Source organism: Mauremys mutica, chromosome 2, assembly GCF_020497125.1.
Source record: "Mauremys mutica isolate MM-2020 ecotype Southern chromosome 2, ASM2049712v1, whole genome shotgun sequence".
NCBI classification, from domain to species: domain Eukaryota; kingdom Metazoa; phylum Chordata; order Testudines; family Geoemydidae; genus Mauremys; species Mauremys mutica.
This window is the reverse complement of record NC_059073.1, coordinates 142,140,551-142,159,292: the sequence shown is the minus strand read 5'-3', so window position 1 is coordinate 142,159,292 and position 18,742 is coordinate 142,140,551. Positions and strand designations below refer to the sequence as shown.

The window sequence follows — 18,742 nt, the reverse complement described above, 5'->3', positions numbered from 1 at the left end:
TTGCGAACAGTGAACACAGTCTAGTCAGTTTCTATGAACAAGACCATACAGGGCAACAAGTCTCACGAGATCTCAGGCCAAGTTTGAGATTTCGGAATACGCTCTCATTGGCTGCGGCATTGCACAGGAGAGCGGACAAGTGGGGAGAGACAGCTGAATCCGTCTAGCAGACAGTCCTGGTAAGCCTTACAGTACATTCTGCTTATCAGTTAATGGATAGCTGTGCCCTCCCGCTAAAGGCAATCTGGAAATCATATACTCTGACCCTTGTCCAGCCACTCCCGCCAGTGCACGGGAAAGATCAATGTATGCTTTTCCTATGTGGCCTACAACACGTGGCTGTTAAGTGAGGGTCATTGTTATGCAAAGTAAAAGTCAACCATTCACAACAGTAACAATACACTAATTGCCCTAATTAGATGCAGCATTTCATGAACGAGATCACCCTGATGCGGGTCCCTCGGAGTCACAAAGAGCGGATGCTAAGGGAAGCCCTGCAGAGACCAGGACCATATGCGGCCATGCTTGTGGAGGCGATGATTCCCATCTACATAAGGATGTCCTGGCGCGGAAGAGTGTGCTTCCACGGAGCACCCAACAAGGCACCTCTCCCCAGGAACCTCCTGCGGAGGCTTTTCGAGGACCTAAATGAGACCTTTCTTGAATTGTCCCTGGAGGATTATTGTTCAATCCCTATATGTGTGGACCTACTTTTCATATAGTTTTTCATTGAAAATTTTATATATAGTATTTCTATTTTTTTAGACCTGTTTTATAAAAAATAAATGTTTACATGTTTAGAGCACTTACCACCTGATCCTTCCCCTGATTCAGAGTCTGGGTTAACGGCCGGGGAGGGTTGGTAGGGGATCTCTGTGAGGGTGATGAAGAGATCCTGGCTGTCAGGGAAAGCAGTTTTGTGTTCGCTGTCGCCTGCGCCGTCCTCCACAGACCCTTCCTCATCTTCCCCATCGGCGAACATCGAGGAGGAACTGTCCAGGTTCACTATGCCATCCACTGAGTCCACGGTCACTGGTGGGGCAGTGGTGGCAGACCCACCTAGAATGGCATGCAGTGCCTCGTAGAAGCGGCATGTCTGGGGCTGGGCTCCGGAGCGTCCGTTTGCCGCTCTGACTTTTTGGTAGCCTTGTCTCAGGTCCTTGATTTTCACGCGGCACTGCATTGCATCCCGGCTGTATCCTTTCTCTATCATTGCTTTGGAGACCTTCTCGAAGGTCTTTGCATTCCGCTTGCTGGAGCGCAGCTCCGACAGCACAGACTCCTCGCCCCACACACCGATCAGATCCAGGACTTCCCGGTCAGTCCATGCTGGGGACCTCTTTCTATTCTTGGATTGGCCGGACTCCTCTGCTGGAGAGCTCTGCATCTTTGCAGGTGCTGCGGAGCTCGCCCCGATGTCCAGCCAGGACGTCAGATTCAAAGTGCCCAGACAGGAAAATGAATTCAAATTTTCCCGGGTCATTTCCTGTGTGGCTGGTCAGAGAATCCAAGCTCGGACTGCTGTCCAGAGCGTCAACAGAGTGGTGCACTGTGGGATAGCTCCCGGAGCTACTAAGTTCGATTTGCATCCACACCTAGCCTAATTCGAGCTAGCCATGTCGAATTTAGCGTTACTCCACCTGTCGGGGTGGAGTACCAAATTCGAACTAAAGAGCCCTCTAGTTCGAATTAAATGGCTTCCTGGTGTGGACGGTTGAGCGGTTAGTTCGAATTAACGCTGCTAAATTCGAATTAAAGTCCTAGTGTAGACCAGGCCTAAGAAGTTCCTTAGTGGGTTTATCACAAGAGATGTTAGGCATAGTAGCAGCAAAAATGTAACAATGCCTTATTAATTATTTGAAAAACCAGTCCTTGAAGGACTGTGTTCAACATGCTTGACTTTAAGCTTCAGTCTATCCTTTGTAGTTAAATTAATATCATTCATTTTTATTTATAAAGTACCTGACATGTGCTGAGCTAAAGAGACCAGGTAAAATCCTGACTCCATGAAAGTCAATGTCAAAACTCCCATTGACTTCAATGGGGCCAAGATTTCACCCACAGTCCCCACCTCAAGGAGCTTATGCTAGACCTGGACTGCATGGAAACCATGAAATTAGCTCAATGCTGCAATTTTTCAGTGCCTTCAGTCCACCATTTTAGATTGGGTCTTCGCCAGTGCCATTAGAGCAGAAGAAAGAGCCAGTGCCATCATTGCTTGGATGACGAGCAGCTAGGGTCTCAGCTGGGAGGTGGAAGTGGGCATCTGCACATGCCAGAAAAGACCACAATTGCACAGTCTTGTCACCTTCCTTCCGTACAGATTCTTTCCCTAGCCTGCAACTAGTGTCATGTCAGAGCAGCAGTTTGGGAGGACCCAGTGGCCTGGCCTTATGCATGGGAATGTGGCTGTGCCCTTTTGCTGACTACGTTCCGTGCATATTCCGTGAGATGTACTACTTTATCCCTGACTCTGCTGGGAATTTGCTTAAACAAAAACAAAAACCACGTGCTTAGGCATGAGGCCATGAGTCACAGCAACAAAAAGAAGCAGAGAAGGAGAGAAAGGATGAGGGTTACAATAATAACATTCAGTGGTTACTTAGGTTCATTGGGCCAGATCCTCCGCTGGTGGAAATCAGCATACCTTCATGGACACCAATGGAGCCACATCAGTTTATAGCAGCTAGAGATCGGGACCCTTATGTGCATGTCATGATGGGGCTGCTGTTTAATTTTTTTTTAACAAATCATATTCAGATAAAATGTGGTTCAAGACTGGCACCCAGTGGCCAAGTGGATTTATTTCCCTCTAGGTCATTCATGTGTTCCAATGGGTTGGATGAATTCTTCCTCTTCAATTCATCTGACTTTGTTTCTGCAATATTTGGCCTCTCTGCTATAATATCCGGGCACCCTGGTCCAGTATCTTCCTATTGATTAGAGCTTGTCAAATAATACCACTAATTCAATGCATGTATATTTAATGTCTTCCTGACAGTGAGAGGTATTATGCTGTGGTATAGTCACCCAAAAGAAGTGGAGGAGGCCACATTGCTTGAGAAATTTAATACTAGACTGGCCAAAACACTAGAAAATGAGCCATAGAGAACAGTCCTGCCCTGGACAGGAAATGAAGTGAATGGTCTCATAGGTCTTCCCTTTTTCTAGCATCTCCATTTCAATAATTTTGAAGCACTTTACCTGTATTCACACTTTACCTTCTCACAACACCACAGCAATATAGTGAAGCAATTTTTATAAACTAGATAAGCAGAAGTTAAGGCCACTATTGTCAAAAGTGACCCTTATAATTTTGGGTGCCTCTGATTTTGCATAGCCTAATGGAGATCACTAGGGTCCAGCTGATTCCCACTGGTATCTTGCACCTACCACTCCAAATTGTAGTTAATGGGAACTGAGGGTGCCCAGCACTTCTGAAAATCAGGCATCTAAAGTGGGTCACTCAAAAAAACAGACACACTCATAATTGGAAGCAGCTTTTGAAAATTTGGGTGTAGGGCTGCCGGCCTGTGTCTTCCAGACCCAGAAGGACTAAAGCCACATCCAAGTCTCTTTCAGGTTCTTCTCTCAGTACAGAGTTTATTAATTTACACACAAAACTCTCAAAGTAACACAAACAAAGATCTCAGAGTGGTACCTTGTTGAAGTTCCCTTGACCAACGCAGACTGCAGGGCCTACGGGCCTTTCCAATTGCACTTCTATCTCTGCTCCAGGGCGAGTCGCAGAGAGATCTGAAGGAAGACACTAACCAATCTCAACCCTTTATAGGCATCAAGGGACCTCTTAAGGTCCCTTCCAGCCCTACATTTCTATGATTCTATGATCATCTGACCCCTTCCTAGCTGGGTCTGATAATCAAACAGGGCTGGCTGTCCCCAGGCCCCTGACCCTCAAAGGAGCACACCATTTTGTGACATTGGGCTTGAATGATTTACTCAAGTTTACCCAGTGACCTAGGGCCAGATCCACAAAGGAGGTTAGGCACCTAAGTCCCAGTTTTAGGCACCACTGCAAACATCAAAACCCGCTCAGCTGCCGCCAAACGCTGTAGGTGCCTAAAGTCACTCAGCATCTAAATTTCCACTGTAAAAATTCCTTCGGTGCCTAAGTTCTGGGCATGAGCACTGCTGCCTCATTCTCGGTGTCCAGTCACCTATGTCATACCTAATCCCCAGCCTCAGGATCCAGGCGTGACAGAGCCAAGAATAGAACCCAGCTGTCCTGACTTTCAATTATTAGCCCACACAACCTAGTACTGGGTTAACTGCAGTCTTCACTAGTCAAATGTAAGTGATTAGTTAATTCTTATGGCATTACATAGCCCATGTTTGGTACATGGAGATATTGTTGACATAATATGAACCCTGTAACGCTCAATAAGTCTAAATAAGGCAGTAGCATTTAAGTAGGCAATTTACATTTAATTGTGCTGTAATGCATGCGTATGCAAACAGCACCAGTAAAGCACTGTGTGTTCGAATGAGCATTAGGTCCTTTGAACTGATGTTCCAAAGGATTTAAAGTAAAAGGCTCATCACATATGCCCAGCAAGAGGGAGCAAACCAGCATATCATAAAACATTCAGATTTACAAACTTCAGTTTACATAATCCTGAAGAGATTAAAAAAATCCTACTGTATTTTTATTTTAACAGCAAAAATAAGCTGCAATGTTAGAGGTGTTTTACCAGCTTGTGAGGAGTCACAGAGTTCCTGTTAGCAATGTGTGACTGAAAAACACCTCCACTGGCAGGTGAGAACTAGAGAATACAACCTTATTCTGCCTAAAGCCCCATGTTCAAACAATTGTCAGTGTCTGACTCATCCCTTCCAAACTGCAGTGTAAAAATAGACTTGGAGAAAACCTGACAAACATGTTATAAGTAAAGAATTATTCATTACTCTATCACTTTCAGACTGTAAGCTTTTTGGTACAGCACCCAGAACAATGGGGCCCTGATCTGGTTGTCCCAGTGCTACTGCAATCTAAATATTAAATAAGAAAACTAATAAGTAGAAAGGATCATGGTCTAGTGGTTAGAGCACAAGGTTGTGAGTCAGAAGATCTATGTTTTATTTCTGTCACTGACTCTTATCTAATAATGGTGTTGCAGCTCTGTTGGTCCCAGGATATTAGAGAGACAAGGTGGGTGAGGTAATATCTTTTATTGGACCAACTTCTGTTGGTGAAAGAGACAAATGTTGGAGCTACACAGAGCTTGTCTTCTTTTTGAGACCTGAAGAAGAGCTCTGTATAGCTTGAAAGCTTGTCTCTTTCACCAATAGAAGTTGGTCAAATAAAAGTTGGTCCAATTACCTCACCCACCTTGTCTGTCTCTTATCTAACAATTCATTTATACTCTACAGAACACTGCCAACAAAATGATCATCACCACAATATAAACGCAGTCATAAGAACTGCTTTCCTTTCGCCTTCTTTGGAGGCATCTGGGAAATATTTTTCTCCTCCTATTCCAGCCCAGGTGGGACAAAACTAACAACTTTTGTATGAACACCCCACTCCAGAAATTGAATGATTAAGATAAAATGAGCCCTGGATCCTAAGCATTGCTGAGTTTTGATTTGGTTTTGTAAAGTCAAAACCTAACCACAGAAGTTTTGCAAAGCCCAAAACAAAATATGACCTCTTCACCTCTGTCTAAGCAAAATCCAGGCTGGGATTTCACTCTCTCTGATGGGTATGTTCAGATCTGATCTTTGAGGTTCAAGGAGCATATTCTGTAAGAGTGCAGTCATTATTTGTTCTTACGGTTTCCAAATAATAGCATTAATCTTGATGAAGTCTTTGGTTACTGATGTGGAAATGTGTCATTTCAGAGCAATTTCCCTGTAACTATGTTTCCATAGTAACAGGCTTGATGTCAAAATGACAGCACTGGGCAAGGAAAAGACAAAATGTGATTTATTTTAATAATACAAGGTATCTAGCAAGGTATACTGCAATCTTTGCTCAGGCAAAATTCCTATTGATTTCAGTACAATGGCAGTCAGACTACAAAAGAATTTAGGCAGATAAGGACTGAATAAAGAGCTTAGATACTATGCTACTGAATGCTGTTATAAGTACCTGGATAAATAGATACAGATATACTGCCTGGCAGGCTGGCTGACTGATTGAAAGATTGAAAGATCAGCCAAAGAAATCTTTACTGAAAGCATTTGTAGAAACTAACAGCAGAGTTATCAGACTTTTCTTCTTTTCTTTCTGACACATTTAAACACACATGTCATTTCAGCTAGAGACATGCCCCGGCCACAAAATTCCGATCCAGATTTCAAATTCTCCAGCAGCCTGGTGTATTCAGATTAGGGGCTGTTCAAGGGTGTTGGTTGGTTCAGCTCATTACAGAGAAGGGAACAGGTGTGAAATGTGATATCTGGTGTGGGTTAACTGTGAGCATTCACAAGTAAAGCTGTGGATTCCACTCTTTGTTCCAAATATTGATGCTGTCAGAAATTGTATTGGCCATTGTCTGTATGTTTTTCCAATCATCATTTTATTTTTATTGCCATTCACAGTTGGAGTGTTTTCTGTGGCTGCATGTCAGCACAGGCTTTGCAAAGAAGAGCCAGAGATCAGCCATTCTCTGGAATGAGACTGAGTAAAATAGTGGTGAGTCGTGAGGCTGAAACATTATAAGCTTCTGCTATGTCTCTTGGTTAGAAGAGCTTAAGGCCGCCACACAGGTTCACATCCAGAATGAAAAGTTTAACACCCACGCAGCCAGTACCACTAAGTAAATTTTGTGGTCCTACAAAATAAAGACAGGATAAGTCATTCCAGCAACAACAAAACCCTCAAAATCTTTGCATTCATAAAAACATCTGAAATGCATTGTTCAAATAAATGCAGTTCTAGTAGAAACCACTTAAACCAACCTCTTAAAAATTAATCTCCTAAAATGCCAACCACCTTCATTCCTGATCTTGTGGAATAAATGGTTGCGCAACCAGCAAAAACAGGTATCCTTCAAGGTTTCTGTTGAGGCTGTATGAAATCAAGACTCTAGGCACAAAGTGAATTTTTGGATCATGAAGTCAGTCAATTTCCATTGTATATGGATATACAGTGACTCATGTCTGAGCAACCACATTCTTTACATGGCTTCCTGTTTTTAAAAGACCACCTCAAAATATCCCCATGTAAACAAGTTACATTTCTTCTCAGGTGGTCCCTTGAATACTGAAAAGGCTGTATGTTGAAAAGTTTCACTTCTGCCTCTTTTACATTACAGTGTGATGTCACTGGAGAGACTCCTGATTTATATCCATCTACATGAGAGGAGAATCAGGCCTTCTATGTACATATTAGTATTTATGAAATACTAGGCTACTGTACCCCTCATTAATAGAAGCACGGGACCTAATCAAGCACCATGTAAGTCCAATTTTATATTGGCGTAAGTAAAGCTGGTAAAAAAAAATGATTGCAAATAACCAGAGCCACAGAGTTGAAGTCCAGAAGGGACCATCAGAACATCTAATCTGACCTCCTGTGTATCACAGGCCAAACACCAAACAGCACCTGCACACTAACCCAACAACCTAAGTTAGACCAAAGTATTACAGCCCACAAGAGACCAGACTATTATGTGCCACAGTTTCCAGCAAGTTTCTCTAATGGTTTTCATAACATTTTTGATAATCTCATGATAAAAATTTGCAAAGAATGAAACATTTTTAAAGCCAAAGTTTTTTCCAAACCTATTTTTGGGGGGGAGGGGGATGTAGAATCAGGCCTAGGAAGTTTTGACCATTAGTCATTTGAATGTAATTAGTGAAGGTTGTTTCAGATGCTGAGTGTACTCTTCCAGCCAATATAAAAAATAGAAAATCATTACATACACTTTTCAAGGCTGCTTTCACTAAATCTGTTTAGACTGCAAGCTCTTTGAGGGGTAAGGTGACCAGATGTCCCGATTTTATAGGGACAGTCCCAATTTTGGGGGCTTTTTCTTATACAGGCACCTATTACCCTCGACTCCCTGTCCCGATTTTTACACTTGCTGTCTGGTCACCCTATTGAGGGGGGAACTGTCTTTTTGTTCTGTGTTTCTACAGTACTTAGCACAATGTGCTTCTAGGCACTACCACAATAATCATCATAATAATTAATAAATACATTTCTCATTAAGCTCAGGCTGAACTCACTGTCATATTCAGTAGCCCAGTAGGTGGAAAGTCCTCCACATGTTGCCTGGATGGGTGCCCCAAGTCCAGCTACATTTCTGACATAGTTGCGGGATATCCCATAGCTTCTGTGGAGGGAATTCAAGTCCTGAAAAAATGATGGAAGATTAACCACTTGCTTTGGCCAAAAGCATTAATCAGCCCTGACATCTAGCTGGCTTCCCAGCTTCTTTTGTATTGTTAATAATACTTATGATGGTAATAATGCATTTATATAGCATCTAATATCTTGATGGATTCCCTAAACCACTTCACAGACTACAGGCCAATTTATCTCTGTAGACGAATATGTGCAGGTCTCAATGAGAGTTGTGTGCATTCACTTCTGAGCATGATGGGAACCTGTAAGCCTGATTCTCCTCTCACTTACTCCAGTGGAAATCAGCAGAAATTCCTTGAGGTCAGTAGAATTATACTGTTATAAAACCAAGAGAACTGAGAGGAAAACCAGACCCTAAACTATATGTATAGAAGGATCCTTTCAGTTGTTTCTAAAATGTAGCCACCTATGTCTTGGAATGTGGCATCTGTTCGGCCTCATGGTACAATAGTTTAGAACAGGAAGTGAAGAATACCACATCTGATTGAAAATGCTTGGGAGAATTTAGACAAGTTGAAATTTGGTTAGGGCACTAGGATTAATACCCCTACAAAAAGTGCCAAAGGAACTTTAAAAACCACCGGTGAGTAGATGCTCAGTTTTACAACTCATTTGAAAGACAGTATTATATTGATCCAGTGGCTGCCAACTCGTGTGTGTGTGTGTGTGTGTAAAAATATAATATACACACTTAAAGTGAGATTAATGCATAAGGAAACAATGTCTTAGGGCCAAATTCTGTTCCTGTTGAGTTCATTGATAGTTTTGCCATTGACATCAGTGAATCCAGGATTTAGCCTAAAGAGGTGTAAAAGCATATACCACTGTGACAAAGTTCCTCCTCTACCTTGGTGGGTCCTGCGCTTATTGGCAGATTTGCTCGCCACCGTCTGGGTCAACTCCTCCAGCATCTGATCAGGAGTTGGGAGGTTTGGGGGGAACCCAATATTATTTATTATTTATTTATTTATAACCCAGGCCCGCCCTCTACTCAGGGTTCCAGCCCATGGCCCTGTGGATTGCAGCTGTCTATAGTGTCTCCTGTAACAGCTGCATGACAGCTACAACTCCCTGAGCTACTTCCCCGTGGCCTCCTCCAAACCACAGGACCTTCCTCCTGGTGTCTGATAACCAGTGATGAGCTGCCAAAATCTTAACAACGGGTTCCCTATAAAAAGTTCTGATTTAACAACGGGTTCCCTATAAAAAGTTTTGATTTAAGGGATGTGCGACAGCATGTATTTTTTGTACCAATAGGGTTACCATACGTCCATATTTTCCCAGGAGGTGATTAAGAACCGAAAAGCCTGACATGTCCAGGAAAATACAGATGTATTTTAACCCTACCTAAAGTTTTTTTTTTAAAAAGATGGGGCTGAACTAGAAATGAGCTCCGTTTCACATGTGTAGGTGGTGATCAGGGACAGTCTCAATTTTTGGGTCTTTTTCTTATATAGGCTCCTATTACCCCTCACCCCCGTCCCGATTTTTCACACTTGCTGTCTGGTCACTCTAGGGTGTGCACATGTGTGGGTCCCAGCTGCTCCCTGCCCCCCCCCCTCATTAAAGCACGTGTGCAGGGTTACTGCCCTGGGAACTGCAGGGCACCAGTGGATGTGGGGCTGGCTGCAGATAGGGGCATGGGGCAGGGCTAGCTGGAGGCAGGGAGTGACACGGGCTGGCTGTGAGCAGGTGATGCAGACGGGCAGGCTGCGGGTGGCTGTGGGCAGGGGGTGACTGCGGGCGGCTGTGGGCAGAGGCTGGCTGCAGGCAGGGGGTGGCTGTGGCAGGGGCTGCGGGCAGAGGCTGGCTGGGGGCAGAGGCTGGCTGGGGGCAGGGGGCTGGCTGGGGGCAGGGGGCTGGCTGGGGGTGGCAGGGGGCAGGGGCTGGCTGGGGGCAGAGGCTGGCGGGGGCAGGGGGTGGGGGTGGCAGGGGGTGGCTGGGGGCAGGGGCTGGGGGTGGCTGGGGGCGGCTGGGGGCAGGGGGCTGGCTGCGGGCAGGGGGCTGGCTGGGGGCAGGGGGTGGCTGGGGGCAGGGGCTGGGGGCAGGGGGTGGCTGGGGCAGGGGGTGGCTGCAGGGGCTGTGGCAGGGGGTGGCTGCGGGCAGGCAAGGCGGGGGAGGGGCGCAGATACTCACACGGTGGGAGCAGCAGGACGCAGCCGGAGCCCCAGGGCCAGAGGTCCAAAGAGCAGGAGCAGCAACAGGGCCAGGAGGCAGCTCACATGGCTCTCGCAGCACAGCGCAGCGCCCCCCGGCGGCCGGGAGGAGGAATTACAGGCTTCCCAGGCAGAGCCCATCAAAGCTTCCCTCGCAGGGAAGCTAGTTAACAAGCGGTTCTAAAACCGCTTCTAAATTTAACAACGGGTTCGCGCGAACCCGTGCGAACCGGCTCCGGCTCCAGCTCACCCCTGCTGATAACGCTTGTACTCCTTAGTCCTCCAGCAGCACACCCTCTCACTCTCAGCTCCTTGCGCCTCTTACTCCCAGCTCCTCACACACACACCACAAACTGAAATGAGCTCCTTTTTAAACCCAGGTGTCCTGATTAGCCTGCCTTGATTGGCTGCGGGTGTTCTAATCATCCTGTCTGCCTTAATTGGTTCTAGCAGGTTCCTGATTACTCTAGTGCAGCCCCTGCTCTGGTCACTCAGGGAACAGTATCAGAGGGGTAGCCGTGTTAGTCTGGTTCTGTAAAAGCAGCAAAGAATCCTGTAGCACCTTATAGACTAACAGACGTTTTGCAGCATGAGCTTTCGTGGGTGAATACCCACTTCTTCGGATGCAAGAACAGAAAACTACTCATCCAGTGACCAGTATATTTGCCCTCTACCAGACTCCTGTAGCCCGCCCACTTCCTGGATACCAACAGGACCAGACTCCTGTACCCCACTGGTCTGGGTCTGTCACACCACATATAACTATTATTTGTCTTAGTTACCCTTTGATTATTGACCATGTCCTCAAGTTGATTTAAAGTTGGAAAGGTTGCCCTGTTCATTCTGGAAACAACACATACCTTCTTGTATGGCATATGGTAAGCAATTATACCCTGTGAAAAAACAACCACAAGTTTCAGGAAATCTTTTCCTTTCATTTCCAATTAATTTATCCTATTTTAAAAACTCTTGCAAATCAGGGTACTTGAGATATTTACAAGCTGCTTCACACTTGCACTTTGCTTCTAGTTTGACAAGAATCAGAGTTCAATGCACTGGATGAAATTCATCTCTTGTGTAACTCTATGGATTTCAATGCAGCTACGCCACAGAGACATTTGTGCAATGTATTTTGCTTCTAAAAATACACTCATGCAACCTCCAAACAGCCTTAAGGATTATGTAGCAAATCACAGTCTACCCAGTTCAGATAGTAGGTCCAGCAAGAGATACAAGACACCTAGGCTAAAATCTACTTACATTTACACTGATGAAAATGTGGAATAATGTCAGAATGTGACTCCAGCTGGCCTTTGTATGATTTTATAATCTAGTGTTTTCACTATGAATTAGTTCTGAATATATATCAAATAGATGAATTCCAAAGCAGCGGTGGTAGGGAATACCAGTTAAATATTAGATATCTTGGCTTTCACTTCTTGGAATTTAATATAAAGACCTAAGTGCTCAGAAATCTGCTTGGAAAATGTAAATATCTCTAAGAAAAGGGCATTTATTTATTTAATGTTTCAGGAGCTTGCACATCTATTGCATGGGTCTGTAGGAGACTGAAATATGCACTTGACTCAAATTCTTGCCAGCTCTGTTGGCCACCAGGGACTACACTGCCTCTTCCATGTCCCCTTTGGGGTGGTTAGTCCATTAAAGAATGCTAGCAGAGAGCAGTCCTTGTACAGAGATCAGAACAGTCCTTAACATGAAGGACATCAGAGCAGAAAGCTCCTAACACATCTTATGCCCTGGTATAGAGGTCAAGCAAAATCCAGCATTACAGTTAACATGGTCACACTGCATGTTAAGGTTCCAGTTAAAAATATTGATAAAGGGTTAACAAATTATTAATAGGTGATATAAGCATGTTACAGACTTGAGTAGTGTGTGCTATAGAAGGTTGTAAGCACATCATTAGAAAGTGTTATAGTTGGTTATAAACAGCCTATTGACCTGTTGGACTCTATAACAATCTATAACAATTTATTAATCATTTATTAAAACTTCTACTAATAATTTATTAAGGGTTAATAAATTATTTCTAAATGGAACATTGATGTAAGTGTTACCATTTACATGTATAAAATGGTAGTTTGTCTTTTGCTCTATTCATAATGGAATTTTGTATTTTTTAACACACATAGCTTCCATGCCTGTCTGTTCATTTATTAAGAAATAATATCCACTATGGGGGTAGACAAAAAATGATCTTAAGAATTTAACCAGGGGGCTAGCTTCTTTCCATATGATCTAAAAAAGATGCTAAATTACTTCATCTTTCATTAGTGGATGGATTAGCCATTTGCTTTCAAGTCTAATGTCATTCCTTTCCAGTGAGAGCTTTCAGAGGAATAAAGCACATCTTTCAAGCTGCTGAAAGTACATATTTTTATTCTATTTGCAGTGAACAGTATGTAAGCTGAACAAAGCAACCAGATCACCTCTTTTGACACTTACATGGTCATAGTCGAAGATTGCATTGGAGGAGTGCGCTCCGGAATAAATGTTGAATATAGCAACATTAACATCATGATTGATGTTCACTGTCTGGTAGACAGTTCCCCCATCATTTCCCTGATTTATGAGCTGGATATTCTAAAATCAAAGATTTATTGTCAGATAACATTGTATTGCAACCAGAAATGTCTCTCAAACAGTTGCATTTAACAGAGAAGAATGGTGACATCAGAATAGTAGGGAAGCTAATATTTAAAAGTCCAACTCAGTTAGATACCTAGTAGTGGGGAAAGGTCTGATTCAGATTTACGTCCACTTCTACACAACTTCCACTACTCACCCTATGGTTAGGGTACAATTCGGTCTAGGGTTATGATTATAGTTAAATTTATATTTACCGTTTGGCCCAGGATTAGGATTAGGGTTATTCCTTGCCTGCAGGCTAAAAATAGGGTTAGGATTACTGCTTGGTTTACGGGATAGGATTAGGTTTAACCCAGCTGTTCCCAAACTGTGGTCTACTGAATATTTGCTGATGCCCAAAGACTTCATTGGCCATATGATGCTCATTCCTTTTCCTTATTTCCAGATGATAATTGCATTAAATGAAAGTAAAAATAATTACATGTAATTAAAATTTTTCATGTAAGCAAATGTTGCAGTTGCCTGAGGGGTGGATGGTGGTTTGTGTAATGACTAAGGGAAGCAGGCTTCCACAAGACAAAACCCTCCATTAAGATGTGACCAATGTTATGAAAAAGTTGGTGAATCTCTGCTCTAACTCCTACTACCAAAGGATCTATTGGTTGTGAAAATGTAGGAAGGCTAGCCTATTTGTTACTAGTACTATCTTTTCCACTAGGTTCTAAGGAATGGTGCCTTAGGTTTCCCATTCAAGATCATCTCAGGCCATTGCAGAAATAAAATGCATGAAACTTTGAGGATGGTTATTGTAGCCTGATTTGGGGTGGGTTAGTAGGGTCAGTGGAATTTATCCACTTAATTTAGTTTTATTTGGTAATTAATTTTCTAATTAATTAGTAATGTTAGTAATAATTAATAGATATTAATAATATGGGTATGGTTTGCCAATATGTGTGATCAGAAGATAAGAGTTTGTCCTAAATCAGGCTTCACAGAATTTATACAAGGAGTTTGGGGTATATGACAGGAACTTACATTGAGACAAAATTAGTCAATCAAGACCTTTTATTTAAAATCAATGAAACAATAAATAAATGTAAAATGTTAAAAGCAGTTTGAGATTACAAAGTTACAAATATCACAATTCTATAAGAGAGATACCTATGACAAATTTACTTTGTGCAATAGACACTTAAGTGTGGTTTCACACTTATTTTAAAAGGAAATAATAAAAAGACTAAGTATAAGTTTACCTCTATAAACTAGATACTTTTAAAAGATAAAGCAGAAATTAGATTCCTTTATACTTACAGCTGTGAAAAGAAATAATACCATCAGTAGTTGACAGCCTTCATGGGGGGGGGGACAAGGTGAGACGATAAGGAAATAGCTGGATGTATCGCCTACCATATGGTGTATCAACACCCTTCTTATAGGGCTTATTCGGAAATCCTATGCCCAAATTTGTCTTTCCCCCACGGAAAGGTTAGGGTACCATCCCTCATAGGCCAACATTTTATGTGCGTATGAATGACAGGTATATACGCATCTGTGGTGTACTTGTTAGATTTGTGGGCAGAAATCCCCACTTCAAAGGTCCCCAGACATTTACGTAGGTTTGTCTTCTATTATTACTTTTCTGAGTAAGGGTCCTAAAGGTTACTTTCAGCATCATGCAGGAAATTGGCCAGGGTGTCTGGCCTGAATGTCTATAGACATTTTATATTTCTATTGCAATAATTCTATAATCTATAAAGCCTACATACTTTTATCAAAAAGACATTTTATACAGACCAACAGATTAATCCTCAGGGCTACATTATAAAGGAAGCTGTTCCTTCCAGATAGTTTTTAGAGGGTATCCATCTGCTAGTCTATCCCTACCCATATAGAAGATGTTCAGCCACCTGCATGAGATTTCAGTGTTATAGTAGCAGCAAAGAATCCTGTGGCACCTTATAGACTAACAGACGTTTTGCAGCATGAGCTTTCGTGGGTGAATACCCACTTCTTCGGATGCAAGTAGTGGAAATTTCCAGGGACAGGTATATATAAGCAAGCAATATACCTGTCCCTGGAAATTTCCACTACTTGCATCCGAAGAAGTGGGTATTCACCCACGAAAGCTCATGCTGCAAAACGTCTGTTAGTCTATAAGGTGCCACAGGATTCTTTGCTGCTTCTACAGAACCAGACTAACACGGCTACCCCTCTGATACAGTGTTATAGTGTCATTTTTATTAATTAACACAATAGCTAAGAGAACCATAGATAAGTACTTTAAAGCAAGCAAGCTCATTGCCTACTATTGTCGCTAATGAGCCAAGTTATAATGAAGAAAAGTACTGGGAGAGTTCAACTTAAGTTTATTTGTATATAACTTGGCAATGCTATGTTTTTCAAATAAAATATGAGCAAATGTTTTTTGCTTTTGGAGACTGATTTTTACATGCTAAGCAACAGCAGGAGTGTGGAGAATTTAATGGAAACATTGTCAAAAATATATTACATTAATTCACATATTAGCAGAGAGTGACTCATAAAGAAAGATCCATATTTTGATTTAATAAGGATGGTAATCTCATAAACAATATGGCAAAGCAGATCTATGAAAGAAGAATCATAAAACTTGACACATGGCCCTCTACTTACATTACTTGCAAAGACTGGATTCATAAAGATACCCAGAACGACAAGAAGCAGAATCTGTAATACAGCATGGAAAACATTAAGGGAGATTTCTATACACTCTTCAGGTCCTTTTTAATTGCCAAATGCAACTAAAATCATGGTAATAAGCAACTCTGCAGTCTGATTTTCCACAAACTCACGTAAATTACTGAGTGGGATTTTATAATTCATTTATTTTATCTTTTCTATTCACAAGGGCTACATAGTACAACTGTACTTAGGTGGATCATTCTAATTAATAATGTAACACCTGTAAGGCTAGATTCTGATCTCAATCACCAGAGTGATTCTATTGTTACTCCAGTTTTATACTAGTGTAATTGAGATTGGAATTTGGTCCATTAAGTAGAATGGGACGCTTCTAACTTAACTCAATAGCTATTTTCCTACATACAGAACTAATAGATTTCTTCCTCAATTAAGTGTCATGTCCTGTCCCCCAAAATAATTAAAGTATGATTTAATTGGTTGACAAGCTAGCATTCTCTATGCAGCGTTCTTGATTATTTAGAGAGCATTTTTTTAAAAACCTGGAGTCAAATCCTGCAGTCCTCACTCAGGTCATGTTCCTGCCCACACTTTATGCATGTACTTAAGTTTATTCATGTGCCTAGTCTCATTGGTTCTCAGGAACAGGGCATCAGTCATCACTCAGCAAGGAAAGAGTTAAAACTGAGTAAGGGCTTCACAGTATAGCATGAAATTTGGCCCCATCGAAGTCAATGGGAGTTTTGCCAATGACTTCAACAAGACCAGGATTATACCTTGACGTATTGTTGCAGGATTAGGGGCCTTCACAAAAGGGCCTGAGATAGGCACCTACCTCCCATTGACTTTAAATGGAAGTTAGACACCTCTCCTGCTTATGAGCTTTTGTAACGTCCATTAGGTGCCTATCTTCATCTTTAGGTCCTGAAATACCGTGGTAAATCTGGGTCCCGTTGACTAAATTGAGTGTGGGTGCTTGGCATGTCTCAAAATCAGGTACTCAGGGTCTCAAGTTGGACTCCAAAAAATCGGGGCACCCCAAATTAGTGGCCACTAATAGTGAAAAATTAGGCCTAAGGGCACAGTCTTGTCAGGTGCTGAGCCCCTTCCCAATCCCACCTCCCATTTTCTTATATCTTATCTTATCTATCCCATTGACTTCCATGGGAACCATGGACTCTCAGAACAGCCCAGAGTTGTGCCCTAAATGTACTAAAATACAAACCATTTAACACAAAATGTAGGTTATCAAAACTACTTACAAGTGTCTTCATTCTGAAGCCAACCTGGATTTGATGCTGATTTGACACAAAACTCTGAAGAAAATGAATTTGTATGTCTTGTACTGACCTTATATATTTTATCAAGGTTGGATCTGAACAAAAGCCCCCAGATAAAATATTTATTTTTCTCACTACGAACAGAAGTGAAACACTGGAGCAAACTAAATATTTTGTGTGTTATATATTTATCTATGAGGCTGGGTAACACATTCCCTGTCAACAGTCTTCATCATAGCCTTCTGTTTGAGATGATTAATGATTCAAACATGAGCATTAAATAGACCATGGAGTTTGGTCTAGAGTTTCCCCCTTTTCTCAGTCTGTTTTCATCATAGTCTTATTTTCAAAACCCTTTCGACTAAGTGTTGTCTAAGTCATGTGATTATACAAATTTTCAGAGCATTCTGTGAGAGATCTGAGTTGAGAAGCTCATTCTCTGTTTGCTTGTGGTCTGGAGAGCCCTATTCAGCCTGGCACCTACTGTGCACTGTGTCAGAAATGTCAACTACTCTCTAGAATGGTCATCTTCAGACCAGTGCTTGAAATGGCAAGAAGCACATTTGCATAGATGCTAAGTGGGTGTGTGCATTGAGATACACAAACTTTGGGAAGGGGCAAAGTGACATGAGATCTTTGTTTCAACCCTGGATAGAAAATGGAATGAAGAGCCTATGGATGGATTAAATTTCTTTAAATTCTCTTTTGGATGTGGTTTCTTGAGATACTTAGGGGACTTGGGCTCTCATTCTCAGGCAGCTAGATGACAGATGGACAATGGGTTTTTTTGTTTTGTTTTGTTGTTGCTGAGCAGTATTTCTTTAGAGCTGGGGTTTGATAAGTGACTGAAACCTCCATTCTTCAGCTTGTGCAAACTTTGGCTTTAAAAATAAATACTTCTAAAATACTTCATTCTAGTTCCTGCTAGAGGGGGAAGTTATGTGGAGAAATACCAGTAAGAGAGCAAAGTAGGCCATGGCACAAGTTTGAAGATTCCTGAAGGTGCTGCATAATTCCTCCAAAAATAAATGAAAAACCCTGCTGCACTTTGATTCTTGCCTTGTTTTGTCATTTCTTGCATCACAGCATCCTGTGTAAGAAGAGAATTGAGGCTGTGTATAGGGATTAAAAATGAAAGTCTAGTGAAATAGCCACAAGAAAAGAGCTGACAGCAGCTCAAACAGTAAAAAAGAAAAAAGGAAAAGTCCGTCTCCCACTAGACTTAATTTGTGGTCATTTAGACACTTTTCTTGAAATGCAGGCCGGTGTAACCAAGCAAACTCAATCTGCTTCCAAACTGGTGGAAGAATAAAACCCAAAGGGATTAGTAAAAATCTTAAAATGTGCTGGGAATGGAGGAATTGTCTGTGGCTGGCTGTTTTCTCCTGGAATTCATTGCTTCATGATTATAAAGTTCATGAGTTCATAAGGCAAGCTTTATGATCTATGAATCATACACTACAAGTATGTGCTAGGAATCTGTGCTGTATCGTGTGTGAATCGTGGATAGAAGAGTTCACTCTTCTGGACTGTCAATCTGGACCCTTTCACAGACTTTAAATTTATATGAAAAATTTTAATTATAAGCCCTTCTCCTAAAAAAAACCCTCAAACCCCAAATCAGGAATTTTTCATTTACAGCCTCCATGCCAATCTTGGCTTTGCTTTCTGTACACCTT

At 42.0% G+C, this 18,742-nt stretch overlaps 1 protein-coding gene across 1 annotated transcript; it reads right to left on the bottom strand.

Annotated features, from left to right (window-relative positions):
- Nucleotides 1–5,978: 5,978 nt before the first annotated feature.
- LOC123363212 (gastrokine-1-like) lies at nt 5,979–18,040 on the bottom strand. The gene is made up of 6 exons (XM_045004091.1): nt 18,017–18,040; nt 15,757–15,810; nt 12,961–13,098; nt 11,274–11,384; nt 8,197–8,323; nt 5,979–6,797 (listed from the first exon to the last, which is right to left on the bottom strand). Exons 1-6 carry the CDS (start codon nt 18,038–18,040, stop codon nt 6,706–6,708), a joined length of 546 nt encoding a protein of 181 aa, XP_044860026.1. The 3' UTR covers nt 5,979–6,705.
- Between the last annotated feature and the right edge of the window lie 702 nt (nt 18,041–18,742).

Bases quoted from the DNA above. Each gene is read 5' to 3' on its own strand.
- LOC123363212 (XM_045004091.1), bottom strand. From the start codon at position 18,040: ATGGCCTACTTTGCTCTCTTACTG. The intron at 13,099-15,756 runs GTAAGTAGAGGG...CTTTGATTTTAG, and splicing joins ATCCAGTCTTTGCAAGTAAT to AATATCCAGCTCATAAATCA. The intron at 11,385-12,960 runs GTAAGTGTCAAA...GTTTTTTCACAG, and splicing joins CAATCTTCGACTATGACCAT to GGTATAATTGCTTACCATAT.